Source organism: Erpetoichthys calabaricus, chromosome 1 (assembly GCF_900747795.2).
Source record: "Erpetoichthys calabaricus chromosome 1, fErpCal1.3, whole genome shotgun sequence".
NCBI classification, from domain to species: Eukaryota; Metazoa; Chordata; class Cladistia; order Polypteriformes; family Polypteridae; genus Erpetoichthys; species Erpetoichthys calabaricus.
In genome coordinates, this window is record NC_041394.2 from 171,568,049 (window position 1) to 171,582,946 (window position 14,898).

Here is a 14,898-nt window from a genome sequence, read left to right on the forward strand (position 1 = left end):
GTTATTCCACGAGGGAGACCAGCAGATGAACTCAACGCGTGTTTAAAATCCATGCTACTCCCACGGTCGGTTATATGTCGCGTGTTCTCGGGTAGGTACACCAAAAAATGTATACATTTAAGCATGTAATGGGCAAACAAAAAATCAGGTATACCCGAAGGCACTGCAGTAGTACTCAATGTAACTTTACTTCTTACAGTGGTGTGAAAAACTATTTGCCCCCTTCCTGATTTCTTATTCTTTTGCATGTTTGTCACACAAAATGTTTCTGATCATCAAACACATTTAACCATTAGTCAAATATAACACAAGTAAACACAAAATGCAGTTTTTAAATGATGGTTTTTATTATTTAGGGAGAAAAAAAATTCAAACCTACATGGCCCTGTGTGAAAAAGTAATTGCCCCCTTGTTAAAAAATAACCTAACTGTGGTGTATCACACCTGAGTTCAATTTCCGTAGCCACCCCCAGGCCTGATTACTGCCACACCTGTTTCAATCAAGAAATCACTTAAATAGGAGCTGCCTGTCACAGAGAAGTAGACCAAAAGCACCTCAAAAGCTAGACATCATGCCAAGATCCAAAGAAATTCAGGAACAAATGAGAACAGAAGTAATTGAGATCTATCAGTCTGGTAAAGGTTATAAAGCCATTTCTAAAGCTTTGGGACTCCAGCGAACCACAGTGAGAGCCATTATCCACAAATGGCAAAAACATGGAACTGTGGTGAACCTTCCCAGGAGTGGCCGGCCGACCAAAATTACCCCAAGAGCGCAGAGACGACTCATCCGAGAGGTCACAAAAGACCCCAGGACAACGTCTAAAGAACTGCAGGCCTCACTTGCCTCAATTAAGGTCAGTGTTCACAACTCCACCATAAGAAAGAGACTGGGCAAAAACGGCCTGCATGGCAGATTTCCAAGACGCAAACCACTGTTAAGCAAAAAGAACATTAGGGCTCGTCTCAATTTTGCTAAGAAACATCTCAATGATTGCCAAGACTTTTGGGAAAATACCTTGTGGACTGATGAGACAAAAGTTGAACTTTTTGGAAGGCAAATGTCCCGTTACATCTGGCGTAAAAGGAACACAGCATTTCAGAAAAAGAACATCATACCAACAGTAAAATATGGTGGTGGTAGTGTGATGGTCTGGGGTTGTTTTGCTGTTTCAGGACCTGGAAGGCTTGCTGTGAAAGATGGAACCATGAATTCTACTGTCTACCAAAAAATCCTGAAGGAGAATGTCCGGCCATCTGTTCGTCAACTCAAGCTGAAGCGATCTTGGGTGCTGCAACAGGACAATGACCCAAAACACACCAGGAAATCCACCTCTGAATGGCTGAAGAAAAACAAAATGAAGACTTTGGAGTGGCCTAGTCAAAGTCCTGACCTGAATCCAATTGAGATGCTATGGCATGACCTTAAAAAGGCGGTTCATGCTAGAAAACCCTCAAATAAAGCTGAATTACAACAATTTTGCAAAGATGAGTGGGCCAAAATTTCTCCAGAGCGCTGTAACAGACTCATTGCAAGTTATCGCAAACGCTTGATTGCAGTTATTGCTGCTAAGGGTGGCCCAACCAGTTATTAGGTTCAGGGGGCAATTACTTTTTCACACAGGGCCATGTAGGTTTGGATTTTTTTTTCTCCCTAAATAATAAAAACCACCATTTACAAACTGCATTTTGTGTTTACTTGTGTTATATTTGACTAATGGTTAAATGTGTTTGATGATCAGAAACATTTTGTGTGACAAACATGCAAAAGAATAAGAAATCAGGAAGGGGGCAAATAGTTTTTCACACCACTGTAAATATTAATGTTTTACTGTTTAATAATTTATACGCTTCTTATATGTTGTTCAAATTCTTTTATCAAAATACCAGTGACAGCGCAATGCACGATAACATGGAGTGAATACACCATACGCATCCGCCCATGGCCGCCCTGGTGTGCGCAGATAGGAGTTGATTCTACAATAAAATAAAATAAAGACAAAAAGAGTAATACAATCATCACCCATAAAGCGGATAGTAGACGTGACGTACTATATGTTTACCAGATTTCAAGTCAATAGGTGAAACGGTTTGCGAGCTACAGGTTATTTAAAATCCTGGACAGACAAACGAATAGCCACGGTAGCAAATTATACAAGAAGATTTTACTGTTTAATAATTTATATTTATATGAAATGTGCTTCTTATATATTACTTCATATTCTCATATGATAATGATGTTAATGTTGTTTATATTGATTTCTATGTTATTGTAAGTGCATGTATGTGTGTATATGTATATATATATATATGTATGTATATATATGTATGTATATGTGTGTGTGTATGTGTGTGTGTGTGTATATATATATATATATATATATATATATATATATATATATATATATATATGTGTGTAAATACATACTCCACTAGAATTAAATACACAATGTAGTACAATATCAGTTTGTAAATGTCAGTACTATACCAGAAAAAATCACCACTGTCTCATTGACCATTGAAAAGTGGGTTCTGTAGTGGTTAGCATTGCTGCCTCACAGATTCAGAATGCTGGAGTTAAATCCCAGATTGATTACTGAGTGAAGTTAGGACAATCTCCATGTATTGCTTTTTTTTTCCTCTTACTAAGTGCTCTGATTTTTTTTTTCCACATGTCAAAGATATGTATGTTACAGCAAGTTTGCCAATCATTTCTTAGGATGATATTAAGGTACATGTTTTTTGTACAGGGTCCACGTCCTGCATTATTTGTTCCAGAAGTTTCCTTTGAGCTACTAGTAAAGCGTCAAGTTAAGCGATTGGAGGAACCTAGCTTACGCTGCGTTGAACTTGTTCATGAGGAGATGCAACGAATAATTCAACACTGCAGCAACTACAGCACTCAGGTATGTTTTGGGAAAAAAACTATTATAAACATTATAAACTTGATTTAAATATTTTTAGGAATTGAAAAGATTTAGTTTTACTGTGTCTATGAAAGGTATTTACCCCTTTTGGAAGTTTTTACATTTTATTATTATACGACATTGAATCATAGTGGTTTTAGTTTGGCTTTTTGACATTAATTAATAGAAAAATAGGCTTTCATGTCAAAGTAAAAACGGATCTGTGCAAAGTGATATAAATACTTGCAAATATAAAACACAAAATAATAAAACAAATATGTATTCATCCCTTCAAGTTAGTATTCTGTTGATGCACTTTTGGCAGCAATGCCAGCCTTGAGTCTTTTGTGAATAGTTCACTTATGAGCTTTTCCCATCTGGTCACTGCAGTTTTTCCCTATTCGTCTTTGCAAACCTCCACTTCAGGATATTAAAATTGCTTTTAAGCCATTCCTGGGTAGCTTTTGCAGTATTCTTAGGGCAGTTATCTTGTTGGGAAAACACATTTTTGCCCAAGGTGCAGGATTTACTTGTATTTTGCTCCATTTATTTTGCCCTTTGCCCGTACAAGCCTTACAGGGCCCACTGAAGATGCTGCAACCATTATTTTTGTTAATATGCTGTGTTTGGCTTGTACCGAATGTGGTGTTTAGTCTGATGGACAAAAATCTCAATTTTGGTGTCATCAGATCATAGAACATTCTTCCAGCAGGCTATAGAGTCTCCCATATGCCTTCTCACAAACTCTAGATGAGATTTCATGTGTATTTTTCATTTTTTAACAATTATCCTTGCCACTCTCCCATAAAGCTGTGATGTTTGAGCTACTCCAGCAACAGTTATTATATGCACAGTCCCGACAGTCTTAGCTGCGGTAACTGATCAGGCCTGATTGTTTATTTAATTATCTGAACAGCTGAACCCAATTTCCACTAACTTTTTCTTGTTTTTTAGGGTTGTAACAAAGTGTAAAAGAGCATAAATGGCTGACTCACTGTGTCACTAACATTAAATGCTTCCACTTATATAGACATTGCATGTTGTTATTTGTACTATGTTGCATAGCACTACACATTCAAGTCGTATATTTCAACTTTTGTGTTATTTGACCTTGCACATACGCTGCCTGGCCAAAAAAAAAGTCGCCACCAAAAAAAAAAGGTCACACACTCTATCTAATATTTCGTTGGACCGCCTTTAGCTTTGATTACGGCACGCATTCGCTGTGGCATTGTTTCGATAAGCTTCTGCAATGTCACAAGATTTAGTTCCATTCAGTGTTGCATTAATTTTTCACCAAGATCTTGCATTGATGATGGTAGAGTCTGACCGCTGCGCAAAGCCTTCTCCAGCACATCCCAAAGATTCTCAATGGAGTTAAGGTCTGGACTCTGTGGTGGCCAATCCATGTGTGAAAATGATGTCTCATGCTCCCTGAACCACTCTTTCACAATTTGAGCCCGATGAATCCTGGCATTGTCATCTTGGAATATGCCTGTGCCATCTGGGAAGAAAAAATCCATTGATGGAATAACCTCATTCTTGGAGCACATACTGTTGCTGAACCTAGACCTGACCAACTGCAGCAACCCCAGATCATAGCACTGCCCCCACAGGCTTGTACAGTAGGCACTAGGCATGATGGGTGCATCACTTCATCTGCCTCTCTTCTTACTCTGATGCGCCCATCACTCTGCAACAGGGTAAATCTGGACTCATCAGACCACATGACCTTTTTCCATTGCTCCAGAGTCCAATCTTTATGCTCCCTAGCAAATTGAAGCCTTTTTTTCCGGTTTGCCTCACTGATTAGTGGCTTTCTTACGGCTACACAGCTGTTCAGTCCCAATCCCTTGAGTTCCCTTTGCATTGTGCGTATGGAAATGCTCTTACTTTCACTATTAAACATAGACCTGAGTTCTACTGTTGTTTTTCTTCGATTTGATTTCACCAAACGTTTTAAGTGATCGCCGATCACGATCATTCAGGATTTTTTTCCGGCCACATTTCTTCCTCGAAAACGATGGGTCCCCACTATCCTTCCAGTTTTTAATAATGCATTGGACAGTTGCTTAACGCAATTTTAGTAGTTTCTGCAATCTTCTTAGATGTTTTCTCTGCTTGATGCATGCCAATGATTTGACCCTTCTCAAACCGACTAACATCTTTTCCACGACCATGACATGTATCTTTTGACATGGTTGTTTAAGAAATGAGAAGTAACTCATTGCGTCAGCTGGGGTTAAATAACTTGTTGCCAGCTGAAAGATAAGCCCATGCAGTAATTATCCAATAGGAGGCTCGTACCTATTTGCTTAGTTAAATCCAGGTGGCGACTTTTTTTTTTGGCCAGGCAGTGTATGTTGCAATGGATTTGTGTTTTTGTGAATAGACAAATACTGTGCAGATTTGGGTTGTTTTATGTTTGATTTATTTACTTACAATGGCAGCCACTACATATTTTTAAGGCAACAGTTTTTTTTTTATTCTTCTTTCAGGAGTTGCTGAGGTTCCCAAAACTCCACGATGCTATTGTTGAAGTTGTCACTTCTCTACTACGAAAGAGGTTACCAGTTACCAATGAAATGGTATTTGTTTGTTTGTTTGTTAGCAGCTTAATTGCTTATTTTTTGTATTGTATTGTTACAAAACCACATAAATAGACAATACCATTGGTATTCAGCCTTGAAGTATGGTCAAAAATGGATTTAAGGAGAACAATCGTTCATTCCAACACAGCTTGTCATTATTTTATCATTAAAATAAATTATTCAGTCCTGTTATATAAATTGTTTTCCTTGATATGACAATGTCTCTGTGGGTTTGACTGATTTACTTCCCACATCCCAAATAGAGAGTTGCCTTCCTATCATGTGATAGAGGTGTACTATACATTAAGCACAGTTATAACTTAAAGAAGCAGGAGTGAAACATGTAATAAACTACAATAGTAAAATTACTGGAAGCCACCCATTTTCCAGTTCAAAGTTGTGGGAAGTTATTTCTTCTGGCAAAAGGCAGAAAACCAACCATGACAGTGGAATTTTTTTAATTCAGGTGTGTGACTTTCTAATATCATCAACAAAAACATATCTATTAAGAGAATAAAATTTACATTATTAAATGTAAACATAGATTGAAATAACCTTTGATAGTCTGCTATTAGCTGAAAATCTGAATAGGGTTTTTTTTTAAAGATGAAAAAAAACAAAACCCTTTAGTGTGTGCTTAAGTCCCAAGTAATGGTATTAAGATGGACAGACCTTTACTACTAGTAGTGGTCAGACTTCAGGTATGTTGAACAATTATCTGAATGCACTTTTTGTTCTTTCTATGTTTAGAATCAATTTATATATATTATACTACTTAACTACCTCTTGTAGGAGTTGTAGACTGAGATGCCTTGTTTATGATTTTTTAGTGTTCACCACATTTTCCAGAATAGGAATAGAAATATAGGATGTTCTACATAGGAAAAGAAATGGCTGATATATGTGAAAATCTGAAAGTAAAGCTTTTTTTATTTTGAGTTACATATCACCTGTTATCTTTAACCCTTCTGCCACATACTTTATAAACCTCCTCCTACTCCGCACATACATTCAGATATTGTCAGAAGTAACCGTACCATCACTGCAGCTCCTACCGTACTCTGTACATGCTAAAACAAATGTCTGAAATATTAGAAATAATCTCACCACCACTATTACTTGAACAGTCGACTCTTCCTACTTTGCACATAAGTTTAAACAAATGTCTCAAATGTTAGAAATATCCATACCATCACTACTGTCCCCACAGTACACCACTACTCCATACATTTGTTCAAACAAATGTCTGAAATGTTACACATAACTTTGTAACAATCACACTCGGATGACGGTAAGTTACACACTCAGCCTGTCCTGGAGTAAAATCCGGGCTCAACTCACCAATCCATATTTACCCTTCAATTTCTTGCCCTTCCTCCACTCAAACTCCACAGTCAATGGACAAAAACATATAACTGAGTCACAGATAAAGTTTAAGTAAACATTATGACCACAAGAGGGCACTCCTGCCGCCCAAACCCCGGCACAGAGAGACGTGGTCCCAAGTTCAACACACACCCTTTTATTTTTCCTCATTGGAAATGCTTTCCCTTGTTTCTCACCTTCACAGCAAAGTTCCCAGCACAAACAACAGTACACAAAGAACACTTCTTCTTTTCTTTCTCTCTCTCACTTGTCTTCTCCTCTGTCTACCTCCATTCCTCCTGGCAAGCTTCATCCTCTACCTCACAACTCTGGCTCCTGGATAGTGGCATCTGGCTTCCTTTATAGGGCACCCAGAAGTGCTCCAATTGACCTTCTTACGCTACAATGTAAAAATGAATATATTAGAAAGTGATGAAAATATTACACATGTACACCTCAATTTCCCCAATTCTCATTTAGAAGCAAATATTTACAGTGATATGAAAGAAAAACATGAAATGGACCCCAAACTCCCTTGTCTTAGCTATGAAACATATATAAATTACAAAATAAAGTACAAACGTCCATATACATACAGAGTCCAACGTCAAAATAGGTAACTGCATAGATAGAGAAATGGATGGAAGCTGGCAAAGTCTCAAAAGATGAAATGACAACAGAGATACAGCAAAAAAAGAATAAAGCTATAAAAATGATGAAATAAGCAGAGAGTCCAGATACCAGTCTGACTGTCATGGGTAATGGATGATGAAAAGTCCGAAACACCTTACTGCTATGTGTAACTGGATGGAAAATTATGATCTGTTATTCTTTTCAATGAAATGATAGTGGTGTTTCTTGTGATAAATCTCATATTTTTTTGCAGTTTGCAGAAGAATGAAACACTTCTTCAGGTATATACATTGGTATTCATTAAGATCTTTTCAAATTCTATTTGACTTAATCACTTTACACAACCATAAACACATTAAAAGACAATTGCATACTGCACAATGTATTTTGCATTGCAATGGGAGTGCACATTAGGAGAGGTTGTGCTTAAGATGCAAAGACATTTGGTCACTATTTTAAAGCAATGATTTACCAACAGTAGAGAGTATGCAGAAAAAGATAGGTATGTACTATATTGGAAGAATTAAACCGTATAATCTTTTTAGCTTATATAAATGGAAGGCTTAATAGAAGTATTTAAAACTGAAAAATTTAATGAAGGAGTAAGGGACTAGAATATATTATTATATAACGATATTTTTGCGGTAGTGTTCCTTAATTTAGGAATTCTTCAGGAATAGTGGTTTTAATTAGTCATTCCAGTCTTGCACCCAGTGTTTCCAGGATTGACCCTTCTCTTGACAGTCTCACAACTGGACTAAAAGAGTTAAGAAAATGAATGCTCTAAACTTATTTTTTTCAAGTGCATTATATTACCAGTAAAATATGCAAGCTGAATTAAAACAAAGCATATTTTTAACTTTATCTGTGGTATTCTCTATATTCAAAATTCCCAACTGAACATAATATGATCTGTATGATATAATGATATGAGCAAGGCCTGTTTTAGAACTTAACCTTTTTGGACTAAAAATGTTTACACTTTTCTAGATAGATAGATAGATAGATAGATAGATACTTTATTAATCCCAATGGGAAATTCATACTATTCATTCTATTCGTAGTTTCTGAAGATGCTACTTAATTAATACTAAAAATTACTTCTGTAGCAGGTAAATGCTAATTATTTAAGTCAGAATGGATTTAAATATTAATAATGAGCTTTGTTTATAAAATACCCTATATGTAAACAAGCAAGCAATACGATCAGCCCACCCACCTACTGAACAAACATAAGCTATAGGCTGAAAACCACAAACAGAGTGCTCTTGTGATTTTTTTGTTTTCTCTCTCCTCATACCATTGGATGGCAGCAACTATGACAACTCCAATGATACGTACATGTCCATATATATGGGCATAATGAGACACAGCTCAGGGCGTGCATAATGAAAAAATGTAGCGGTGCTACATGATTTAATATTGTCGTAAATGTATTTTGTGCTGAATCCCGCCTTTCGTAGCGTCGTCCTGTTTACATGGCGTGTCTATATGTAAATATGCTCCCCTGGAAACAATGGCCCCTCACGATAATTGGTCCTGTCAATTCCATCACCTGCATCTGATCATTTGCTATTTAAACGGATGGACAGAAAAGAAAAAAAAAGTCTTGTTCTACTAGATCAGCATTTCATTACAGAGACAGGAGAAAACACTGATTCAAATTATTCACACCTTTGTCTACCTGCCACTTTTCAACACCTGACAACAACTTCTTTGCATTGCAAAACCCCCTGGTTCTGGATTACGCCACGTACCAGGGACAAGCACGGTGAGACTGTTTCTTGTTGTTTGGGGAGAGGAGCAAGCCATCATTTTCATCCGTGTAATTTCTGTAGGACTATTTTTCTAGCTGAACCAGGTTCACAAACATTATCCGTTTTCCATTAAATCTTCTGGACTTTTTTGTGCGTTTCGTGCTTTCTGTGTATCTTATTGAGTTCATGTTCAGTGTGGGGTCAAGGGAGGGTTTGTATTGTATATAAACTTTGTGCTGCACTTTTTCTTTTTATTACTACTTTCCGCCAGACACTTTTGGGTTTAAATGTTATTCGGGGTTGGTTGGGGTATGGTATATATATTGTTTGTTGTTTGTTAATCTCTTTCTTTATCAATATATATTCACTTTATTATTTTACATACTGTTTGTTTTTTGGCTTATTTTTGATTGCCGATTGGGGGACGTTTATTTGGAAGAAGTACGGTTTGTCGGGTCTAATGTCCTCAACTTGCCAGGCCAGGAGTCTTGGTGTTGTAGCTGCTGGTTTCGGAGAGGAATCAGCCGTTACAAAAATACACTATTTGAAGAAGGAGCAAACAATGTAAATAGTTTAATGTAAATCTGTAGGTGCAATGGGGGTTGGGGGGTTTATGGTACTTGAGTGTATTAGTGAATGGGGTTCAGAGTATTTATAGTTCTGAACCTGGATCCTTGTTTTGAGAGGTTTTGACTGTCCTGTCTTTACTTTTTGAATAATACTGTTTTATTTTGGGGTACACCCCAGGTGCCTTCAGGGTGTAAGGGGTTTTAAAAAGGAAGCTTAGGAATGGATCAAAAATTACTAATGACTGCTGAATCCATATTTGTTTTTGTCATTAATGATTTACCATAACAATCTTAAAACCATTTGAAAAATCACCTTTAACACTAGAATCCCTGAAGTCTACAAAAAAACTCAATCCCAGGGCACCTTAAATTCCTTTGCACCTCCCCATTATTGTCTTTTGTTTTGCAAATGTTTCAATCAGCACAAGCAGCCTGCTATCCCATCCCTCCACGGACACGGCCCAAGACACGCAGATGATTCTCACAGCTCAAGTCTGTTTATCTGAGTGTGAGGTGCCTGGAGTTGTATAGGTTAAATAATATATTGTTATTTGGAATACATGTGTTTCATGCGTGTTCCATGTCTACAACGATGTATGTAAATGTAGGATGATAGGAAATGCGAGGCAGGAATTGTTAAACATAGCTAAAACAGACAGTTATTCATGTTTTAGTAATAATTAACAAAATGTAGATATGATGTGTATAATGTGTGAAGACTGAAGTCCAAATATCAAATAAACACTTTCACAAAAGGTACAAGTATAACAAACCCGATTTCTTTTTCTTCGATTATATTCTTGAATAAAAGTGCACTTGTTTTGTTATACAGTACTTGTACCTTTTGTGAAAGTGTTTATTTGATATTTAGACTTCAGTCTTCACACATTATACACTTCATGTGTACATTTTGTTAATTATTACTAGAACATGAAAATTGTTTCTGTTTTAGTTATGTGTTCAACAATTCCTGCCTCGCATTTCCTGTCATCCTAGATTTTCATAGATCATTATAGACACGGAACACACCTGAAATGTATGTATTCCAAATGACGATATATTATTTACCCTTTACAATTCCAGGTACCTTACACCCACATAAATAGACAGGAGCTCTGAAAATCTTCTGTGTGATTTGAGCTGCTTTGGTGGGGGGATAGGATAGCAGGTTGCTTGCTGCCTGTGCTGCTGGACACATTGGAAAACAAAGGAGCTGATAATGAGGTACGAAGGAATTTATGGTGGCCCGGGATTACAAGTTTTTTCGTAGGCTTCAAGGATTCTTATGTTAATCAGGGAAGAATTCACAATAGCCTAGATATCATGTGTCACATTATCCAAACCTCTTAAAAATAAGATGGGAATGGGATTAATATCATATGTATATGATTTATGTTTGCCAGTTACTGTGATTAAAGTATCTTCATTTACAATGCAAAACAATCTAAGGCACGGTGGCGCAGTGGGTAGCGCTGCTGCCTCGCAGTTGGGAGATCTGGGGACCTGGGTTCGCTTCCCGGGTCCTCCCTGCGTGGAGTTTGCATGTTCTCCCCGTGTCTGCGTGGGTTTCCTCCGGGCGCTCCGGTTTCCTCCCACAGTCCAAAGACATGCAGGTTAGGTGGATTGGCGATTCTAAGTTGGCCCTAGTGTGTGCTTGGTGTGTGGGTGTGTGTCCTGCGGTGGGTTGGCACCCTGCCCAGGATTGTTTCCTGCCTTGTGCCCTGTGTTGGCTGGGATTGGCTCCAGCAGACCCCCGTGACCCTGTGTTCGGATTCAGCGGGTTGGAAAATGGATGGATGGAATTATAGTATCGTGGTATATTTGTCTGAAATACATTGTTCCCATTAACTTTATCCTGATAACAAATTGCAAACATCACAATTATGTGAAAAGGGACAGCTACTATTTAAAGGTTTAGGATTAATCGATCAGCCCATAGTGGAAAGCAGTATTTTGATATTATTTTTATGCTTATTTATAATGCTAGAAAATAATATTATTTAGTCTGCTTATAACGGTGGGTGTGAGAAATATTAAATTTGTTGCATTTCTTGACCTGAGTGTTATTAGTCTGACAAAGTCTAGAATCCTTGGAGGAATTATTTTTCTTGTGTAGTGTTATATTTTAACATAATATACATTCTCAAGCCTATTTAACATGCTTTGGGCACAAACACTGTGAAACTATTACAAGAACTAACTGATCGATTTCTCTCCCATACAGGTTCACAATTTAGTTGCAATTGAACTTGCGTATATTAACACTAAACATCCAGACTTTGCAGATGCCTGTGGACTTATGAACAATAATATAGAGGTAATCTTTTTTGTATAAATGAAGAGGGCTGAATTTTTTTATAACATTTTTTGTCTAAGACATTTTTTGACAGCTTGATTTTTCTTTTAAAGTTTAATAGTCATTTTTTTTTTGCCAAATAGATACAGTGGAACCTCAGTTTGCGAGCATAATTCGTTCCGGAAACGTGCTCACAGTCCAAAGCACTCGTATATCAAAGTGAATTTCCCCATAAGAAATAATGGAAATTCAGATGATTCGTTCCACAACCCAAAACTATTCATATAAAATGATTAATACAAAATATAAAGTAAAAATACATAAAACAAATTAACCTGCACTTTACCTTTGAAAAGAATCATGGCTGGTGTGAGTGAGTTTCTAAACTCTTGTAGGATTCCACCCAACTGGACAACACGCGGAAGAGTGTCCCAAAGCAATCGCAGTCTCCCAGCGCTGTAGCAGTTCGCCGTAAAAGCGAATCCGAAAAGATCGCGGACATGCTATAAGCGCCTGCCGTCGATGGGTGATACAAGAACATTATAAATGTGCAGGGCACAGTACTACTTGGCCATGATCCTGCCCGACTGCTGTATCTGTGTATAGGAGAATGGCAGATCCCGCTACAATAAATAACCGCACTGTTGCTGTTTCAAGCTGAATAAAGCTGGTGTCGCTAAAGTACTGAGACTCAGCTTCGTGTTTTGGGGCGCATGACAGGGACTCGCACGTCACAGCATACACGCACGCACACACAAACACACACACACACACAGACACATGTAGTAACAATGGTATACGCTCGTACGGATGTTGACTATATGAGTGAGGCACACCAACTCAGACGGAGAATAGGAGACGATTGCCCACAATCCCGCAGCGAGCGAGAGAGAGAAGAACCATCAGCTCAGTTGTGATCACATGACACTCAGTAGACAAAGCATATACATACTACTCGTATTGCAAGACCTCGCTCGTTTATCAAGTCAAAATTTATTCAAAATTTTAGCTCGTCTTGCAAAACACTCGTAAACCAAGTTACTCGCAAACCGAGGTTCCATTGTATTTTGTATTATATTTTACCCATTGAAGATTTTAAAACATATTTATAAATCTATTGACCTTTCACTACTGTCCATTATTTATTTAGCCATCCTCTTTATTTCTCAGCAATATGAACTCTTTCTTGCAGTATTGTCTGTTTTACTATGCATTGAAAACCTTCTTGGTCTCATATGGTAAAAATTATTGTAAGCATAATTTTAATAAGACACAGTTCATTCATACTAACAGGTTTTCAGTATTCTTATGCAATATTTATTTTAGGGCTATGCAGTTCTTGCATCTCTTATATTAAAAGATTATAAATGCACAAAAGTGTCTGGGATGTGATTACCTATGGACACAACCATTTTTTTCTTTTTGGCAAGACTATATGAAGCAGGTAACCAATTTAAGCCCAAAGAGTAAAAAACATTTATTTGTGTGTGTATTTCATGAATTCACCTAAACAACAATCAACTTACAATGACGAATTATTCCTCATTAACTTGTGGGTGACAAATATTGTTGAATGAAAATGAAAATACCTATTATGTTTGCTGGAAAATTGCATTACTCATCTAAGGAATTTGTTGTGGTATATTTGAGGATACGACATAGTTACATGCATTTTACAGTTAAATGTCCATAATATACTGATATCCTGGAGAGAAACAGTAGGGCGTCGAGACGTGATCTTCACGTTCAGATCACAGAAGACAGTTAAAAGACCTACGAGGACCTTAAACATGAGACATTGTACCAAGAGATTGACCAAGGACCGTCTCGCGATGACATAGAACATGAGATTCTTGCAAGACACGCCCTACTTACAATCAATATCAAATAAGTCAACGGGGCAGCAAAACATTCAGTCAGGTGAAGGATTTGAGCACACACAGATCCAGGGTCTAATCACATATAAAGCATATAAGGGCAATACGTAATAAATAAAACGTCGACGACTAAGCGAAGAAGAAAGCAGCGCAGAGAAAAGAGACTCAAAAGCGTTGGAGAGAAAAAAGAGCAAAAAAGAAAAAATAATCTATGCGCAAATTCAGAAAATAAGGAAAGTAATTATCAGCTCGCAACAAGTGGAATTGAAACAAAGCACATCCAATCGGGCTCAGAATTAAAAGACAGAGTAAAAGACAAAGTTGAACTTCATAAACACGTTCTCAAACATTGGCACTATACACAGAGCAGATTATGAAAGCAGTGGAATTCGAAAGGCTCAAAAAAAAAAAAACCTTTGCACAATACAAATGTGGAGAAAGTTAAAGAATATGAAAGTAAGAAAATTAGAAAGTATAAAAAAAAGAAAGTAAAGATCGCAGTAGCGCAAACAAATGGAAATTATTACTCGAAAAAGGGAAAATAATCACCACGGACCAGGTGTCATTGAAAAAAAGCAGGACAAAGCAAGGCCAGAAATAAAAGACAGAGTAGAAAACAAAGTATAACGTCATAAAGAGGTTACAAAACAAAGGGGCCAAACACATGCAGAGCAGGTTAGAGATAATGAAAACTGGAATTCAAAAGACTAAAAAAAAAAAAACGTAGGTGCGAAACACATGCAGAGCAAGATATAGAATATGAAAGCAGAAAAAAACGACAGTGTCAAAAAAAGAAAGTAAATATCGCATTAGTGCAAAAAAAGAGAAATTATTACTCGGAGAAATAACTAAAAGGCGAATAGAGAGCGAATATATGGACACAGGTGATATGTCAGAAGTATGT

At 37.2% G+C, this 14,898-nt stretch overlaps 1 protein-coding gene across 7 annotated transcripts in view; it reads left to right on the forward strand.

Annotated features, from left to right (window-relative positions):
* dnm1l (dynamin 1-like) overlaps positions 1-14,898 on the forward strand; it is a 203,829-nt gene that overhangs the window by 132,360 nt on the left and 56,571 nt on the right. For all 7 annotated transcript variants that reach the window (XM_051931989.1, XM_051931983.1, XM_051931977.1 and 4 more), the window contains 3 exons: positions 2,751-2,906; positions 5,405-5,494; positions 12,046-12,138. In XM_051931989.1, coding sequence (XP_051787949.1) covers positions 2,751-2,906; positions 5,405-5,494; positions 12,046-12,138 — 339 coding nt within the window. The remainder of the gene's footprint in view (positions 1-2,750; positions 2,907-5,404; positions 5,495-12,045; positions 12,139-14,898) is intronic.